Source organism: Pituophis catenifer, unplaced genomic scaffold (genome assembly GCF_029215685.1).
Source record: "Pituophis catenifer annectens isolate HBS135680 unplaced genomic scaffold, rPitCat1.0.hap2 SCAF_2, whole genome shotgun sequence".
Taxonomy (NCBI): Eukaryota; Metazoa; Chordata; class Lepidosauria; order Squamata; family Colubridae; genus Pituophis; species Pituophis catenifer.
The window spans coordinates 85,913,577-85,934,234 of NW_027256882.1; the positions used below are offsets into that span (position 1 = coordinate 85,913,577).

Sequence of the window (20,658 nt, forward strand, 5' to 3'; positions counted from 1 at the left end):
ATTTGCAACTCATTATATGTACTATGTATGCAAACAGAGGATGTTTCAGCAGACAACATGGAATCCAAGGAGACCAGCTGCATCATGAAGCAAACCCAATACTATTTTAGTTCGGTTAACTATACCTACAACACCATCATTGACTGTGGAAATTGCTCTAGGTTAGTACAAAGAGCCCCTTTTGTTAGTAAACATTGTAAGACTCTGGTTCTTCAGCTCAGTCTTTATAACTACAGGAGGGGAATGACCTTCTCCATCCTCAACAAGATAGGTGTCAAATATATGTAGAGATGGATGGATGGATATGGGAGAGAGATGATGAGAGAGAGAGAGATGGGGAGGGAGGGAGCGGGAAGGAGAGAGAGGGAGGGAGAGAGAGAGAGAGAGGGAGAGAGAGGGAGAGAGGGAGGGAGAGAGGGAGAGAGAAGGAGAGGGAGAGAGAGAGATTTGAATGTGGTAGCTATGATGGTTGCTTCAGAAGCTGAAGCTCTTTACTAAGAAAAACATATTATCAAAGCTCTTCTTTGCGGAGCACAATTCTATAAATTATGAAGGATAGGATAACAGGATAGCAGTACTTCTTCTTCTCTCTCTTTTTCTCCAGGCTGTTCCATGCACAAAGGCTTGCTGGGTCTAATCTTCTGTTTGTTGTAGCAGAAAAGCCAATATGCAATCAGTGTGAATCCACAAAACTTCTCCAAGCAGAGATAAAAGGTATTGGTGATCAATTGTGTTCCAAATCAGTCACAATATAATAGATGATATGACTATTATTGACTGATGTTTTTTCTGCTGTATTTTTTTTAATAAACATTACTTGAGATACATTTCCTTACATTATAAGTAGTTTGATGATCAGATTATCACAAATAGTTTAAACATACAATAATCAGAGCTCAAATCCATTATAATTTTGTAGACCAGTGGTCACCAAACGGTGGTCCATGGACCACTGGTGATCTGCGAGAAAATTTTGGTGGTCCGCAGAGAAATTTTCTTATTTTGGCAGGTGGTGCAATACGGAAAAAAGAGAGCAGCCCTTGCAGTCCGGAATGAATGGTGCTGTTATGGCAGTGGGGGAGGGGGTGGCACAAGCAGGAAGAAACAGCGTTTGTGATGGCTGGAAGCTGCGGGAGCGAAGCACTACTTTCATTTGCACAGCAACAGCATTCCGCTTCGGTATATTTGTGCCAGCCAGTGGCGCAAGGCAGCCCACATCTCCTGCCGCTTGGGACTCGGAGCGGTAAATGGCATCTGGTCCGTGAAGTGGTGCAGGAAACTTTGCTCGGGCTCCTCGAGAGACAAGAGCTTGCAGGAGGCCGATCTGGCATCCACAATGGAGAGCAAAATCCAGCTGCTTCCCGAACCAGACGCTGTTTACCGCTCCGAGTCCCAAGCGGCAGGAAACGAGGGCTGCCTTGCGCCGCAAATATACCAAAGTCTAATCCTGATGCCGCACTTACAGCAGAGAGAAGAAGCTAGATTTTGCTCTCCATTGCAGACACCAGATCGGCCCCCTGCAAGCTCTCGCCTCTCGAGAAGCCCGACCAAAGTTTCCAGCGCCGCTTCAGGAAGCGCTCCTCGAGAGACGAGAGCTTGCAGGGGGGCGATCTGGCATCCGCAATGGAGAGCAAAATCCGGCTGCTCCCCAAACCAGACACTGTTTACCGTTCCAAGTCCCAAGCGGCAGGAAACGAGGGCTGCCTTGCACCATCGGCTGGCGCAAATATACCAAGGTGAATGCTCATGCCGCGCAAGTTCAAGTAGTGCTTCGCTCCCACACTTCTTCCGGCCCTTGAGTAAGAATGAGAGAGAGAGATTGGGGGAGAGAGAGTGAGAGAAAGAGGGGGGGAGAAAGAGAGAATGAGAGAGAGGGGGGAGAGAGAGGGGGAGAGAGAATGAGAGAGAAAGAGTGGGGGAGAGAGGGGGGGAGGGAGAGTGCCCGAAGGACCCCATCCCGTCACTGGGAGTCCAGGTGCTTCAGCAAGCAGCGTGCTGGATTCGTATTAGTGGTCTGCGAAATTTAAAATTATGAACTTGGTGGTCCCTGAGGTCCAAAAGGTTGGGGACCCCTGTTGTAGACTATGTAGATAAAGGTAAAAGCGAATTTTGTAACAATTTAAGACAATCTACATTGTATCAGACCAAAGGGCATCTGGTCCAATAATATACCTGCAATAGTGGAGTCCTTGGTGTTCTCTGAGCTTAGTTGTTTGCTTGCAGACATTTTATTACTCAGCTAGGTAACATTGGTGCTCAAGATACATATCTTATACCTGCAATAGCCAAACAGGTCTATGGAAAATCCATAAAAGGCCATAAACACATTCATGTTCTCCAACTCATCTTCCACAACCAGTGATACTCAGAGATACATTACATCAGGTAGAAGTAATCCAGAGTTGTCATGACTAGTTGACAACTAGTCAATGATGAACTTCTCTGGAGATCCAAGAAGATGAAGAAGGACCCTGCAGAACCTCAGTGCCATGTAGGATTTTCATGCAGAATTTTAACATCACCATTGTATGCAATTTATAAATATAGTTTAGATCAGGCTGAAGAACCAGAGAGCTGCACTGAAAGACAGGAGCTATGTTGTCATGTATACACGTACACACATGTGTTCCCCTCATCCATCTCCCCCAACTGCAAGGAAAACAGTTCCCCTCCTTCCCTGTCAAGCATCTTTTAGGAGACAAAATGAATCTAGTAAAAAGAGAAAAGCAGCAAGCAGTATTATTCAAAAGGAAGTGAGGTCACTTCTTGTTCCATTCCTCTTTTCTTTCTCTCCCAAAACGCAGTGAGTTGCTGGAGAGAGCTACATTCCAGTGCTCTCCTGTTCCTGTGCTATAAGGCAACCCAACAATCAGCTGAGCAATATACTTTTATGCATTACATTTTTTTGTGTAAGACAAGCTGCCAGGGAGTCAAACAAAAGGCCATCTAGTGCCCTGTCTATTTACTCCTTGTTTAGATTTTTTTTTTATTTCTATAGGAGCCCATTTAAATATACTGGCCATTGAGAATTTTCACAAAAATAGTACTTTCACATTTTTTTTCTTCCACCAGCTACCATTTACATTGACTACAGACTTTACTACAGACAACTACAGACTTTAGAGAGAGGAAAACAAAAACAAGAGAGTGAGGAAGGAAAGAAACCAATCACAGACGTAGGACTGTCTGGAATTTGAAGATGTAAAACAAAAATTAGATTGGAATAAGAGTTCAATATTTGGAGATAATTTAATGTGTTTGTCAAGGTTCCAACTGACGAACCCAAACAAGCAGGCACTGTTGAGACGATCCAATCTCTTAATGCAAAGCTTTATTGAGGCCATCATTTTGGCACGGACCGAAGCAAACCCCGCTCTAGGGAATTCCCAGGCAACTCAGTATAATTAAAGTATAGAATCCTGCCTCCCCCACCCCCACCCCATTTGTGTAGGTCACATTATCCAATAGGTGTCCAGGTGGTTGTTGTGGGAAGATCTGGTGAAGACTGGCTGAAATGTCCTTGGTTCTCAAGAGACCATTTCTTGTTATCATCTGGAATGCACCTACCAGTCTCTCCCTCCCTTCCCCCTGGTCTACTGGCAAGCTGTAAAGCCGTGAAAACCAAAGCAGTTTGAATACACTTCAAAGCTTGGCACTGTTAGTATTTGTATTCTATTTTTTAATCTTTTTTTAAAAAAATATTGTTTTATCATATTTTTTTTAATCTTGTAATTCACATCGTTTTAATCTGTCTAATGTTCTTTATCTTCTGCTTCATTTGCTTGACGACGCAAAGCTCCACCAGGAGATCGCAATCAATGTGAGCTAGTAGAGAAGCCACGTTACCGAAAGGGTCCCCACATCTGTTTTGATTATAATATAACTGTAAGTAAAAGGAGGGATAACTAATGCGAATACACACACAAACACACACACATATATTAAGAATTTTTTAAGAAAGCAAAAACCATAGAAAATAAAAATAATAAAGAGAAATAGTAAATAGTGAAAAAAGAAAAAGAAAGGGGAGGGGGAAGGGGAAGGGGAAGGGGAAGGGGATAGGAAGAGGAAGAGGAGGGAAGAAAAGGAGGAAATGAAAGGGAAAAGCTGTAAAGAAGCTTTTTCCAGTCTTGACAGTCGTTCTAAATACATTTGATTGTGCCTCTGCCTCTAGAAAATATTCACTTTTAACTGACAGAACAAAGGTTATTGGACTCTAGAAAACCATTAATGCAGCTATTCTCTTTTGTCTGCTTGTGAATTGTTTCTTTTTCTAAAGAAAATAATAGACTAAAAGAGAAAACAAGTGTGCATGACAAGAGGCATAGTAATGTCTGCACCCAATGCAATTTCGATGAGTTATTGTATGTATACATTGGTCTGGATGTCCTTTTAACCTCATTGTGCTTTGTTCTTTATCCTGAAAACAGTACAATTTATTCTTTTCCCGCTAATGAATCTATAAAACTAAGTTTATTCCAGAATCCTAAATATTCAAAGCTGTTCTAATAGAACAAGGAATAGAGGAGACAAGGCCTTGGATAATGCACAAATTTATTTGCATGAACATTTTGCTTAAAAGAAACAAAATTTAAAAATATATATAGCAAGTTTCAGCAAGAAAACAAATATATATATATATATATATATATATATATATATATATATATATATATACATATATACATATATATATATATATATATGCATATTCTTTCTTTTACCTACGTAAGCTAAGATGTTCTACAGCCCTTTCTGGCTAGAAAGAACATGCACATAAAAGCCTACGAAAAAGAAATACACACACACACACACACACACACACACACACACACACACACATACACATACATATATACATACATTCATACACACACACACATACATATATATGCATACATATGTATATATGTATGTATATACACTGTATATAAGTTTCAGCAAAAGCAAGTATCCTTAAAGAAACTTCTTTCTCTCTCTCTTCCTCTCTTGCTTTTCTAGGAAGACACCTCGGATTGTGGCAGAGGGGCCTCCTTTAGACCTTCCTTGAATATCTTGTTATGCTTGCAGTTACTTCTTCTCTATTTGACTGCAAGTCACCATTCGCTGCCCTTGGCATTTTGCCTTTGAAACGCCCATTTAGCTTAATCCATCCTTTTTATTTTATGCACATCATCATCCCCTCCAGACTTGCTAGAGGATGACTTCTGCCTAGTCCCATCAATTCTGGCTGCACCTTGGCATTCACTCATGAGGATTGTTGCTTTCTTTACTCAGAAATCCAGAAGTTGTTCTTGTTTTTTTTTTTTTATCCTTTTCCTCCATCAATCCTTGCCTTTCCAGTGTCTCTGCACAGCAGGTTGTGCTAAAGAGAGCTTTGAGATGACAAGGGGAAGCATGGACCACCGTGATCTTCTCCACACAGGGAACATTCTTGAGCTTTGATTCATTATTCCCCTTTCCACTCACTGAGCTGTTGGCCAAATACAAAGAACATGGCCCCATGATTTTATTTTTCCATTGAATCTGTGGAATTCTGGGAGACCTTTGTTAGTTTTCTTGTGAAGGACTTTTATTATGGTTTTAAAAGTATTTAATCAACAATACTGATGATACTATTTTGTCTGAAATAATGTACCTTCCCATTCCAATAATGAAAACTGCAGAAACAACACCGATCACTATAACCGAAAAAATGGAGTAGTCTTGCCAAATTGATTCTGTAACCTAGCAAACCTTTCAACCAATTCCAGTAGCTTTTCAGACTCAAAGTAATCTTACAAGATCACCCCAATATCATTCCACCCAATTCACTATGAGTTTTCCAAGGCCACCGTTATCTCTGCCTTTCAATAGGTGGATCCCATCTCCAATCAATGGTGAATTATTTTCATCCTAAACAGTTTAATCCAGATCTTTCAACATCTGATTTCAAAGCAATTACCCTGAGAGATTACAGTATTTATTATCAGCAAGAAAGAAACATACACAAATGCAGAGGATATCACTTGAATGTTAAGGTCAGTATTATTCATTTTAACTGCTTATTCTGTAAAGATGACTTGAAAACCAAGCAGGGCAGAAAGAAGAGTGTGAAGATCCTTTTGTATACCATTCCAGTAATCCATGTATGGTTGGAGGATGCAGCAACTGAGACAATCTTTAAAAAATGAATAGCAAGATAGAATGCAATTATGGTTTAAATCCAGCAGCCCCCGTTGATTATTTTCCTGCTTCCCCATTTCTCATTTGAACCAATTGAAAAAAACAATATGAGCTATTTTAAGAGCTGTTCTACTCCCCAAATCACGATGAAATCTTCAGTTGGTAGCTCTGCAGTATCCAATCTTTAAGGTAAGCCAATTATTGAGATGGCTTAGACAAAGATGAAGTTTTTTTTCTTCAGTTTCTTTTCTTCTAAACTTTAAAGAATATTGTCCACCCCAGTGGAGGCAGCACTGTGTGCCAAACCAACCCATGAAGATGGTAGCCAAAGTTTTTCTTCATAGACTTTGTGCAGAAACCTAACTGCACTCTTTAGTGTCTATGTACTTGAGCTGGGGGAAGTGAAAATGTTCTGCTTCACAATGATGGCTGTTAAAATATCTGCCACTAAGCTCAGACTCCACAAAGCACCTCTGATGACTCTGCAAGCGTACATTTCATGTCTGGAATTATTTTAAGTGGTTGCAATGATTGAGGAATTAAAAGAAAGTATAATGCTATAATTCATCAACTGGCATCATTTAAAAAGAGGCTGTTTTTAGGATTTGTCTTGAGCAGGTTACCGGTCTTTTGCCTATTAACTGGTGCACATATGGTAACAAATACATCTTGCTTCACATTATGAACTGAAATGCCTGCAGTCCCCTGACAATTCCAGAAGATCCTTCTCATCAGCCAAATATACCCACTGCACTGCCTCTACACTTGAAATAGCCAGCAAAGTGAGAAGAATCCTGTTTAGTTTCGTTTAGTTTAGTTTAGTTTAGTTTAGTTTAGTTTGTTTTGTTCCTGCTTGATGTTATAGGACAGCCAGAATCTTCTGAACAATATGGGGAACTGCAGAACAGTATGATGCAACTTCATCAGGGAGAAACTGTTGATTGCCACACCAAGAACTGCATGGTTTTTCCCCCCCTCTGGCACAAGGCTGATTGCTGTTACAAAAGCCTGCTAAAATATTATACACAGTGATGCGCTCATTTCAACTTCATATGCTCAGTTCTTTAATCCAAACTTCATTTAATCCAAAAATGCCACCAGTTATGAATTATTCAAGTGCTATGAATTTCATTTGCTTTGTTACAAGAAAATCTGGAAAGCAAACTGTAAGTCATTACTTCAACCTGAAGATTTCTAAAGAGGAAGACAACCCAGTTTGATTAACAATTTCAGATTATGTTTGAATCAAACTTCCTGTGGTCTTAGTGTTGTGATTTAGTACTAAACCAGAATTTTGGAGAAAAGCTTCCTGATCTCACAATTTACATGTTAATTCAGCCTCTGCCATTTACAGTAGCCCCACCAGTTGTTTAATTGTAAACAATAGTGCAGCTTGGAAGGTATACAATTGCTGAATGCAACCCATTCCTCAGACAATACTGGAGGCATATCAGACAAAATTATTTACTGATGTTCTTAGAAGTAAGATTTCTGTGGTCCTCATAATATCATCTAAAGAGTCGAAAGCATAATATTGCTGTAATAATTATGGCTGCAAAGTGCAAACATGTGGTGCTTGGACCGATTGTGGAAAAAAAAAATACTTGACAAATCTGGAAGTAGAACCAAGGGTGCACTTGCTTGCTTTTCAGTAAACTTTGCTCTTGAGACTAGGAAATTCTTAATCTCTCAAAAGCTAACTTCATTCAAATTCCTTTGTGTACATATAACTCTCCCCCAAGTGAATCCTCGTTTTCAAGTAAGCAGCTAAAAAGACTTCCAAGTCTACATTTTTTTTCCAGATTGCTTATATACACAACAATTGCACTGGTGCTAAGGATAGTAGTTCTGCTTCATTGGCTTTGTATAGATTTCTACAGAAGTAAACTGGGAGATTATAAAGACATAACTAACTACATCACTATTATAAATCTAACTAACTCTGATGTATGGTAAAGATAGCACCATTATTCCTCGGGTATACTACCAGTGATAATCAATTGTACTGATTGTGACTAGTCTCTCAGAATCTCCCTGGTCTCTTCTGAGCAGAAACTACAAAATTGTGCCAAATTGTGTGATTGTTTTGTGTTGTGGGCAACTGTCTGTAGTGTGCTTGCTGAAAACTCCCAAATTCATTCCACATTAGTCTGAGTAAAACCTCTTGTCTTCCTTATGCCACTTTGTCTGTGACTGTTTGGCTAGTGCTCTGGAGCCAGTATATATTCATCAGCAACAGATATTCAGAGAAGGAAAAGATATTTAGAGCACAAAAAGTATACACAGAAATGATATTGGACCTGAAGTGCTTCTCATTCATACAAGAAGCTGATTGGATAACATGGCCTTTCCCTGCTTTTGAATACCTTACCGTATCACCACTATTAATGGCCATGACACACCTCTTGGTCAGCCACAAGACTCTTTGTTCTAGTTCAATTATTCAAGCTCAAAACTAAAATTTATTGGGGTTGAATTGGTATTCTTTTCATCCTTGACTTTTGGCTGGTGCCTTCCAAGATGTTGGGGTTGTTTTGTTTTGTTTTGACATACCCAATGAAATTTTATAGTCACAATGAAGCACATTTTGTTGTTTACATACATATACATACAGATGTGTTTATGTATGTAATAACCAAAGACAGATTAAAAAACGTACCTTAAGTGATTCGCAATGGTGCAAGTATATCTTGTAATTCTATGGGTTGTTGTTTTTTCCTTCCTTGAGGTGAGTCTGTTTCTAGATATCCTTATTTTAAGAGGATATTAATGTCGCAAATGAAAGCACTGCTTGGGTCCTCTGGCTTCTTTCTTTTTCATCCTAGATTTAGAATTGCTTGCTTTAAAACACATTTTTAAAACTCCAGTCATGCATATCTTTAAAATAATAATTGTTGTTCTAAGTCTGAAATGCCAAGAAATCTGGAGACAGCAGGGAAAAGATGGTTTAGTTACATTATAGGTTCTAGCCAATGGCTGCTATGCCCAGGCAGCTTTTGTTACAAACATATAGAACTGGTTTCTCCTGAGCTTGGTCCAGTTTGGATAAATCACTGAATTGATATACCTCCGTTGCCATGAGAGATAATGACTCTCAACTTTCAGAACGAGTGTTTCTCTGGATATGCAAAGCTCTTGGAGAGAAAAATATGAGCAATGCTGATAACAGAGCTAACTGGATGACCACTTATGGAACAGTATTATCCTTTCTAATAATTATGGCATTTGTTCAGCTTAAGTTTGAGTGCATTCACCTTCAGTCTTGGTAAAAGTCTCATCATTTTTTTAATGTCTGGGTGCAATTTTAGCCGAATAACCCCCTCACCATTAGTTGATTCTAGACTCAAGTTCAGAAGGGAAGGGAGATAGCAGAATGGACAATACTGGAAGTGAAACATAAAAATAGATCCACAGCAGAAGACATATTGAACTTAACAGAGTATAGATATTGCCTTGATTACTACATATCAAACATGATTCATTTATCAGTCAGGGAATCACTGAGTACCATGTCAGAGAAAGGTTGCCCTGTCTCCAATTACTTCAGTTGTGATATATGCAAAAACCACTGATTAGAAAAGAATTTTCTGTTATTTACCTATATGTTCAATAGTAATCCTTTCTCACATTTTTCACAACTAGTACAAAAAGGAAGCAAAGTTCTGAGCAAACTTTTCCAGAGTTAGAGAATCAGCATTTGGAAGATGGAACTATGGTCCATTTTTCAACCCAAGTTGATGATTCCAATTTTGGGAGAAAGTATTGGGGTGGGTGAGATCGATGTTTGTGCATGAGCTAATCATATTGCAATATGTGCAGGTCTGGACAGAAATACTTTGCTCTTTCCCTGCTATTGTAGCAAAATTTGCCTTCTGAAAATGAGCTCTTCAGATGTATATGTAAATATAAGCTGAGTTAGGCAACAACCAACTCTTTTGAAATGGTTGTGTAAACAGAAACTGGAATGTCCATTTCACATAATTTGTGTTATCTGCAGCTTATCTTAGAGTCTGAATGGTTGGTGCTATGTCCCAGTCAGAATCACTTGTATATTGTCATTAAGTCTTCCTCCAGTCTTTTTTTTTTCCACTGATGATGGATGATGCTGATTGACTGATAGGGGAAGATATGTTGGGAAATAGGAAGCCAAGAGCATGACCATTTTGCTTCAATCACCTGAAGAAATCAGACGTTTCACAGGCTGTACGAAAAAACCAAGCAAGAAACAGAATATTATCCAAAGCTGTTAAAGCAGAAAATATAGTTCTAAAAAAAGAAAAATATGATGAGACTGGAAGAATTAAAATGAATATTCAGTTGACATGATAGCGTCAGCACAGAAAATCTCATGTAATTATTAACCACGCAAAGAATTATGAACTTGGATTAAGCCAATTTCCTGAATTCAGAGAAGTAGGAAAAATGCTTTGGAGAAAATGAATCTTCAAAGAACAGTCTCTTGAGAGCAAGGGACTCTTATTTCGACCTTGTCAATCCCATTTAGAAACTTTTTTTCTAGAAAAAGTAAAAGACTGTGTAAAAATAAATTCCATTGGCCCTATGTGCTGATTTCTTCATATAAAGACATATTAGCAGAGGTGAAATGTAGTCATTTTTCAAACCACCTAACATGCCTAATTCCTTTTAAAATCAGTTTGGACAAAATTTGCAGTAGGGTAGAGAGGTAGGAAAGGAAGGGGGAGATCCATGATCTTGACAAGATCTTGAAAATTTGATTCCAAAGTCAAGGGACAAGGAGGCGATTACTGATAATGACAAGGTCATTTTGCTTGTAGCTTTTTAGTGTGTGTTTGGTTATGTATATGGGAACTGTGCTTTGACCAGATGGCTGGCTGTGTTACCAGGAGTGTATGTAAATCTGTAGTCTAGTTGGGTGCTGCTCATCTGAGAAAAAAAATGAAAAATATACATATCTATAAATATATATTATATTTTAAGTTAAGAAAATAAAATAAAACGTCAAGTTGCTCTTCTTATAGCTGCTTGAATCCTATTCCTATCATTCTTCACTTAAAAAGCTTTCTTCCAATAATTCATTTTTTGTTACATTAATTTTGTTTTGTACAGAAGAGTTGAACAATTTTAAAAAAGACTAAAATCTTTGTAAAATATTGTGTGTGTGATTCCTTGTAAAATATTTTCAAATTGTTTATTACAGAGGATCAGTTATTAAATAATGTTCATATTTTCACTTCAAATGCAGTGGGGTTTTTTCTTAATTAAATGGTTAAAAACAGATGGACAGATAAAATTCTCCTATAATTTGACAGTTGGTGTTCCTGTTTCTCAAGATATAATTTTACTGAATGAAACAAAAAGACTCAATAGTTTTGCAATCTATTTGAAGTTTATTGTCATATTTCTGAAATGGGGCTTAATCTATGATCCTGTTAGTTCCATATCTGAACAAGAATTGTAAAGCTGTTTTTCTTACCATCAGCAAGTTTTGCAGCCATAGCTTTTTTCCCTTACTAATAACATAGACAGAAACAGAAATAGGCAATAGAATTATAACATGATCTTCTAACAATTCTCCATCAGTCTATAATAAAAAGCAATGAAAGAGTTGACTTTAAGCAACTTCAATTTTTTTTCCTTTGATATTTCTCTCGAAAATAAGAGCATCCTACTGTCTTTTCCAGAGACTATGCCATATGCTGAAGGTTATATTTGCAAGTCTGTGCCTTTTGTTTATAAGCAAACTTTTTTTAATGTACATTTCCATTTATATATATTTGCCAAACATGGCTGATTATATCACTGGTGAATATAGAAGGATGGTTTCATAATGTAAATACGTCATATGATTAAACACTTTCAGAAAACAGAACCTCTGGGGTTAATTTTTTTTTTTTACATATCCCAAAAGAAAGGCCATTTTATAAAGTTTGAGTTAAACTGTCGTCAGCTTTGCAGATAAGCATGTGGAAATGTTTGACTAATATATATGCCTAAACAACCTTGTTTGTTATTTTTAACATACCAGTGTCCTGAACAGGCATTGATGGCATGATGGAGATGGCAATTATTATCCATTTTACAATTTCCTGGTCTGGTTGTCACAGAGACAGAAATGGAGAAAAGAAAATATCTAAATAAAATACTTAAAACTAAGTATAAGAAAAGAAGCTCTGGGAATTCTGAAATCTATATTAATTCTCCTGCTGACAGATTATAATGAACTAAACAAATAATGGATGGGAAACACAGAACACCTGAATCAGACAGTGCATTTGATCCACCCCTTCATAGATACCTATGACTTCTCTTGCTCCCTGCTTGCTTGTGCTCTTTTGATTTGGTTGTGTTACCAGCCTTCTTGCATTCCTAAAAGCTTCTATTTTTGTAGACTTCAAACATCCTAGAACTCTTGTTACATATAAGCCCCAACATAAGATACTCTGACTTTGGTATTGGGCAAGCTCGATGGTCATTGGGCCTTGAATAAGTATAGAGTGATTCCCATAAAGAAGAGACTAAAAACTTTGGGACTTAAAACAGATAACACATTAACCTTATCTAGACTTGTTGGAATATTTCTTTCAGTATAAAATCTTCAGGTTATTATGCAAATAGGGCTCAAGATATACTGTGCAGTCTCTTCTGTTAAATCATTAACTATTCCGTCTTCCATTTACCCAACAAAAGAATATATCATGTATATGTGATCTGGGAGAGATAAACATATCTCTAATAGAAAAATAAGGAAGCTGATCCAGTAAAGGAACCAGGTAATGCATAAACATAAGAATATTGTACTATATAAAAATACCTTACATACTATATATTTTTCAGTTCTGCCCTCTACCTTAGAACTGTTTTATAATAGAGTAAATAACATTCTGGTGATTGCATGCTACTCCTGCAAGATCAGGAAGTCTGATGCAGGTAGTCCCCGACTTACAATCACAAATGAGCCCAGAATTTTTGTTGCTAAGTGAGACATTTTTTAAATGAGTTTTGTCCCATTTTATGACTTTTCTTGCCACATTTGTTAAGTGAATCACTGCAGTATAAGTATTAGTAACACAGTTAAGTGAATCTAGTTTCCCCATTGACTTTGCTTGTCAGAAGGTCACAAAAGGTGATCACATGATCCCACAACACTGCAAACATCATAAATACGAATCAGTTGCCAAGCATCTGAATTTTCATCACGTGACCATGGGGAATGTCACAATGGTCAGAAGTGTGAAAAATGGTCATAACTTTTTTCAGTGCCATTTTAACTTTGAACAGTCAATAAACTAACTGTTGTAAGTCGAGGACAAGCTATATTATATATGGCTGCCATTTTTCTCCCTAGTACGTCATGAGATGCACTTAACAACCAAAACATAGTACTCAGTTTTATTGTCTCTGTCATTGTACCCCCCCCCCCGTGCTTGATCCCTGGACTTTAAAAAATGCTAATGTTTTTCAAATAGGAGACTCAAGGGTCAGCCTCATGTCTGCTTCCCAGAATGTCTATGGCCCACAATTGAGACCCATTAGCATTCTTACAAAACAAACAGAATGCTTGGCTATAGTATTTGGAAGGGAGCCCATCTGCCTGGAAAAGACAAAGGCAGAAATGATGAGAGCAAGCTGAATGGAGGTTAAGGTGGGCTGCATACAGTTATTTGTTACTTCAGTGTTTTGCCATGGATTGGGCCTGATCAAAATGCCAAATGTAACCGATAGCCCAAACAGGTATTGATGCTAAGCTTCAAAAATTCAACTATTTATTCCACTCATGCAAAAATCCAACTTCCTTAAGTAACGTATGCAACACTATTTGTGTGTGTGTGGGGGGGGGGGGGTGTTGATCCTCCTGCAAGCAAACCATTACTTAGAAAATGTCAAGCCTAAGCTAAAAACAAAATGTACCCATATGGCTAGTGTCAAAGTGCAACGTTTGATACCACTTGCTAAAAGAACGTCATTTCCACTCTATGCTCTCCATTGCCTATACTGTGGCATACCACTTTAAATCAGGATTGGATTCTGATGATCAGACAGTTGGAAGAACCAATAGTTCTGTGCCAAATAGCTGTGGAATTAACTAGGATCTAAAGACTTCCTTATTTAAGGGCCACAGGGATACCATTAAAAAAGCACTCTTGAATTAAAAAATATCAAAAGCTCTGAAATCTGGTCAGCCTGAGCAGTATCAGCAGCTGACCAATAGAAAGGAGATTGCATGGTAAAGTATGTGACTTTTTTCTCTCCTGTTCTCCCTAATGCCTATCCTTTAATATTGTAATAATACTTTTTTGATTAGCAAACTAGGGCATACCAGAATATAAAATGCAGAACAATGATGAGACCATGTGTTATAAAACAGAGTAAAAGGCAGAACTAAAAAGAATTATAAATCGTATTTCTGTGTCCCTCTACAATTTACCTCAATCAGATCTATGTATGTACTGTAGTTCTCAATTGCACTGTTTTGTTCATATAAGGGACTGCGTTTTGTAATATTTGGGTTCTGGCCACACACAAAATATGGCATTTTAATGAATTGATCCCAATACGCTGTTTGTCTAATGTATAATCCAAAAGATTAGTCTTTCTCTTTCTTGTACAATTGGCATTCAAACAATGTATGAGTTATGTCCTAATGTATAAATTCAGTATTTAAGCATTTGTCAAAATCATTGCCAGTCAGAATAAGATAGAATAAAGATAATTAACTAGCCAACTGCTTAACTGACAGATCACAAATGTATCTGCCGGGCTCTTCTGAGGATTATTCTGGCAAATAATTAATTTAATAATAATAAATAAATAAATAAAAATTATTCTGGGGGACAAAGTTGCTCAGATTCCTCTGAGTTAGGCTTGAATTGGGCATGTCCTGCTGAGTTGACCAAAGCATGATCCCATCTTGTAACATAAGAAAATCACAGGTCTTTAGGCTGTTAGCCTGATCCTGTGTTTTAGATCCATGCCACTCCTGGTTGGTGAAGGCCCAGATGCTGAGTTACCATCTATAAATGGTTACCACCTTTCATGGCATAAGGCTTGGTTACATGAAGTATTACCTGGCTCCCGTTATTTCTGCCCATCCTGCTTGCCTTCAGACACTGTGGGTGCTTCATCATTGAACCTGAGGTTTTTAAGAAGAGACTGGACAGTCACTTGTCTGAAATGGTATAGGATTTCCTGCTTGAGCAGGAGGCTGGGCTAGAAGATCTCCAAGTTCCAGCTCTATTCCGATTCTGATTCAGTTAAGATTTGATAGGGTGAGCACACATTGTATTTTATCTATTAAAAATGCCATTTGATGACAGCTAAGCACATCTTCTCTGCTGCCTGCAGTCTGGAATAGAATCCCTCTAGAGCAGGGCTGTCAAATTCCCCGGCCTCAAAGTGTTTAGAATATTATATTTCCAAAATCTGAACAAGCATATCATTAATAATTTTTACTATAGCAGCTACAGCTGAGCTAAATACTATTTGCCAGCAGATGGTGCAAGTTTGAATGGGTGCTGAGAATTGTGAGGTTTGCCACCTTTCAGACCAATAGGTGGCAAATGCTAAAGCTTTACATTAGAAGGAGCTTTCCCAATGCTCTTTAAAACCCCTTCTCTTCACCTGTTGCCAGTCACTGAAGCTATTTCTCAATAAACGCTCTTCTGAATGTCTTCTAACTCTGGGTTCAGAAATAGCCTGGCTGACAAGTTATAAATCCAGAAGGCTAAAAGATGAAGCAAGGAGATCTCCAAGTGCTTGGCATAACCCCTCTTCTTCACTTTCAAATTGTCTTTCAGGCTATTTCTAAATATGGATATAGTTCTCTTCTAAAAGAGAACTACAGAACTATTCATCTGCAAAAATCAGTGTTCAGTAATAGGCTGGCTGAGAGGTAAAAAGCAGAGGGAAAGTATAGTACCAGATAGTGATAAATAACAGATGAGCTTTATCTCTGACTGGGGCTGCAAGAGGATGGTGAAACTGATAGATGGCTAGGAGGAACAGGCACATTAGAGCAGATGATTCATGTAATTGTGGTGAGTCAGCTGTTGTGACAATGCTACGTTATAGCATGCACTCAAAGGAAAAAGGGATAGTGTGTACATGCAAAGCCTGCCTAAATGCCAATTGATTAAAGGCTGATAACAAGAATTGACTGTCTTGCATATCATAATAGGCATAGAGTTAAGGTATAGAGTTGAAACTGAGCCAATAGAGTGCCTTTTAGATAACTCCTAGAGTGCCTATTAGACAATATTTCTTTATCTCACGCTGAAAAATGTATAAAACATTGGTGAATCCTTTGTTCGAGGTCCTGGCTAGCTGGGACCCCTTTTGCTGAAGCTCTTCAATAAAAGGAAATTAACTCTGCACCTTGTGTCATCATCTTCATTGGCTTTGGTGCCAGGCTCAGACCCAAATTTAGGGACAACAATCTGGGAGTTCGTCTGGGATCTACCATGCCTGGATTCAACTGGAGGGTACAAATGGCCAACAGAGGGTCCCCAGATGGGTGAGAGTGGCTGAAAGGTATATTAATAGTCTAAAACAAATTCCCGATCAGTGATCAGGACTGTGTATTTCTGCATATGTCAGCCGCACCCAGTTACAGGGAAAACCCAGAGAAAATGTATTCTCTGTTTCTTTCTATCTTTAGAACACATAACTCCAACTGGGCAGATATTCAGACATTGATTGATGTTCTAACACTGGAAGAATGCAGACTGATGAGGGGAGGGGGGGCGCAATGGAGCAGAAATTAGAAAAAGAACATGATGATCCCCGTTGGGAAGGCCGCCTCACGAACCTCTTAGAATGGGGGCTTATGACCCAATCATCTTCACCTTGGAATACCCCAGTGCTACTCATTAAGAAACCAGATGGGTCATCCATTTTGTCCAGGATTTGAGAGGCGTGAATAAGAATACCCTTACCCTCCATTTGGTAGTACCAACCCATATACCTTCTGGGCACAAATTGACCAAAAAGATAAGTGGTTCACAGTATTGGATTTGAAGGATGCCTTCTTTTGCATCCTATTGGCAGAAGAGAGCCAACCAATTTTTGCTTTTGAATAGTAAGATCCAATATCAGGTGTCCCCCATACAATATACATGGACCAGACTACTGCAATGATTTAAGAACAGTCCTACATCTTTGGCCAATGCCTGACTAAGGACCTTTACAAGCCATCATGGTCAAGGAATATTCAGCTTTACAATATGTGAATGATTTACTTTTGGGAGCTGATACAAGAGAAAAATGTATAAAGGGGACTAAATTGCTCTTGAATTGGCTAGTGACTTGTTGCTATAGACAATACTTCTTTATCTTGTGCTGAAAAATGCATAAAAACTTGATGAATCCTTTGTTTGAGGTCCTTCCATTTTGCTAGCTGGGACCCCTTTTGCTGAAGCACTTCAATAAAAGGAAATTAACTCTATGTCTGGTCTTCTTCATCAGCTTTGGCACCAGGCTCAAATCTGAATTTAGGGACAACAATTGTGCTCAACTACTTGTAATAACCACTATCATCATTGCTAACTTCAGAAGCAAAATGGCACCTATTCCAGGGGTGAAATGCCCCAGTTCGAACCGGATTGCCTGACCCAGTAGTGATGGAGCCGGGTGGTTTGGAGAACCGGTAGCAAAAATCCCTGCCCTCCCCCCATGCCCAGCTGAGCCACACAATCATCAGAGGCTTTTTTTTTTACTTTTAAAAGCATTTTTTCTACAACCTCTTCGGCCAAAAAATGCTTTTAAAAAAAAAAAGCTTTTAAAAGAAAAAAACCCTTTTTTCCTTTTAAATACCTCTGACGATCCAAGCTGAGTTGACTGATCGGCAGAGGTTTTTTTAAAAAGCCTCTGCCGATCAGGCAACTCAGCTGGGATCGTCAGAGCCTTTTGAAAGCATTTTTTTACAACCTCTTCGCCAAAGAGGTTGTAGAAAAAATGGTTTTAAAAGTAAAAAAAAAAAAAATTGGCCACGCCCACCTAGTCACATTACCCATCCCCACCAAGCCACACCCACAGAACCAGTAGTAACAAATTTTAGATTTCACCACTGACCTATTCCTCCTGCCCACTAAGGCGACATAAGTAACCATACAGAATTGCACAAATAACTATGGAAACTGCAGAGACTCGTCATTGCAATACCCATACACAAGCTAATGCTTTTCATAATAAAAATAAGAAGTAAAATATATGGCCATGAAAAAACCCTTAACAGCAGAAGCAAAAAAAAAAAAAACCTATACTCAATGGTAACACAATATGCAACTGCAATTGGCTCTTTCCCAGTTTAAATAAACTTTCTGTGTGGCACACGACTATCACTCTTTCAAAAGAGCATTAAACCCATGTTATTAGGCTTCTGTTCAGAAAGCTCCTTTCAAGCATTACAGCACCCAGTCCCTGGAGCAAGGAGCTTGCCCACAACAACTTTAAAAGGCCAGTAGGAGCTTGGCAGATTCTAACTTGACTGCTGGCCATCAATCATGCAAGTTGAGCTGTGCACGCATGCTTCAGCCAGCCACGTGTGTGGCCCAATTCCAAATAGGCCATGGCCCGGAAGTGGGCTGCAGCCCAGGTTTTGGGGACCCCTACCTTAAGGGGAAAAAGTAACAGGAGAGAGAAAACATTACCTGAACACTAAAACACTTAGGGACAACTGTAAACTGTTATCTCAGGTAGAAAAAAGTTATTGGGCTATATCAATACAATAGTTAGAGGACCAGTAAGACAATGTTGTGTTTGTAAAAAAATAAATACCAAGCTTCATGGTTTGGATGTTCTAGCAACAATCCAGAAATTGAATTTTTAAAATCTCTTTGATGAATACAAAACCAATCTTTCTAACAAGCAACTTGATAATTTAAAGCCATAATTATGCTATCGCCATCCCAAAGATACAGAATGTGAGCAAATTTAAGAAATTTAAGAGCTCTGTATTCCATTCTGCAGTGCTCAGCCAACTTCTCAATATCCACTATGCAAACCAGCAGAGGATATTATTTCATCATAGTAACTGTAGGTACTTCTGGAATATTTACAATGTTTCTTATGACATTTCATTACAAATATGAAAGAGAATGTCCTTGATATCCAGTTCCCTTCCAATTTTTTTACAGTAAAATACTGGGTGCAGAATCAGATGACTGATTCTAAAATAACCGATTTGGGCATCATCAACAGACACAGTCACTCCCTGAAACACTTATCATGATGCCTCCATGCAGAAACTGGGAGGCTGTGAGTTTTAGTTCTTCATAAGGCATGAAAGCTGTTTCACACTGACTTTGTGACATTCTCTCTCAGCCAGATCCATCTAGCAGGTCTGTGGCACTCTCTGAATTAGGCATTTCCAGCAGTTCCAATGCTTAAGAGCTACAAGTATCCTAAGAGGATATGCCACACATCCGCTTATACTGATGGGGGTTACAATCATTTTAACAGAGAAACTTCTTGCTTGAAATTGCTCTTTATGTTCCTTTGCATGTAAGTAGGGTTTCCCAGCTTGGCGACTTCTAGGCGTGTGAACCAGGGGTGAAATCCCTGGTTCTGACAGGTTCTGGAGAACCGGTGGAGGAAATTTTGAGCAGTTGGAGAACTAGTAGCGGGAATTTTGAGTAGTTCGGAGAACTGACAAATACCACCTCTGGCTGGCCCCAGAATGGGGAGGGAATGGGGATTTTGCAGTATCCTTCCCCCAGGAGTGGGAAGGGAATGGGGATTTTGCAATATCCTTCCCCCAGGAGTGGGGAGGGAATGGAGATTTTGCAATATCCTTCCTCCAGGAGTGGGAGGGAAGGGGATTTTGCAGTATCCTTCCCCTGTCACGCCCACCAAGCCACACCCACAGAACCGGTAGTAAAAAAAATTGGATTTCACCACCGATTTCAACTCATAGAAATGGCCATACTGGTTGTACAATACAATGGGAGCTGAAGCTCACACTTTTGAAAATGACCAAAGTTTGGAAACACTTCCAAAAAAAAAAAAAGAAAGAAAAAAGAGCTTGAATTTGCCCAAATCTGCCCGTGCAGAGAGCAGCGTTGCCTAATTCCTTCATAAACCACCCTTCCCTAAAACCCTTCATAGAGATCAATTCCACTTGGACTTAAATAGGACTTCACGGGACACTTGTTACAAGACTGCACGACCAGGTGTGCTTCATTACGGGGGACCTTCCCTTCCTTCCACCCTCATCGACCCCCTTCTTTCGCGCGCTGCACCCCAGCCTCCCCCACCCCCCCCCACCTCTCGCGCGAGAATTTGGGTCCCAGTGCATGCCGGAATCACCCTTGCGCAATAGGTGAGCTTCCACTTCCCGTCATGCACCCGGAGACGCTCACCCACCAAGTCACGCGTGCGCAGCCCTACCGTTTGTTTGCGTTGGGAGTGCGGGCGGTGAGAGCGAGAGCGAGGCCGTCCTGGAGGAAGAGGCGGCGGAGGCAGGAAGAACGCAGCGAGCGTGCCGCCGTGGGGCGGGGCCGCCGGGCGTCGGCCTCG

General features: G+C 39.2%; 1 protein-coding gene and 1 long non-coding RNA gene across 2 annotated transcripts in view; one reads left to right on the top strand and one right to left on the bottom strand.

The window, feature by feature from the left end:
* Nucleotides 1–5,130, top strand: part of CACNA2D2 (calcium voltage-gated channel auxiliary subunit alpha2delta 2) — a 655,759-nt gene extending 650,629 nt beyond the window's left edge. The window contains exons 36-39 of the mRNA XM_070933719.1: nucleotides 38–161; nucleotides 605–714; nucleotides 3,797–3,885; nucleotides 5,002–5,130. Of these exons, the coding sequence (XP_070789820.1) occupies nucleotides 38–161; nucleotides 605–714; nucleotides 3,797–3,885; nucleotides 5,002–5,130 (452 nt within the window). The remainder of the gene's footprint in view (nucleotides 1–37; nucleotides 162–604; nucleotides 715–3,796; nucleotides 3,886–5,001) is intronic.
* Nucleotides 5,131–5,835: 705 nt separating this feature from the next.
* LOC139309601 (uncharacterized) lies at nucleotides 5,836–20,592 on the bottom strand. The gene is made up of 3 exons (XR_011599871.1): nucleotides 20,530–20,592; nucleotides 8,825–8,986; nucleotides 5,836–6,160 (listed from the first exon to the last, which is right to left on the bottom strand). It is a non-coding gene; the product is annotated as an uncharacterized lncRNA (long non-coding RNA).
* Nucleotides 20,593–20,658: the final 66 nt, after the last annotated feature.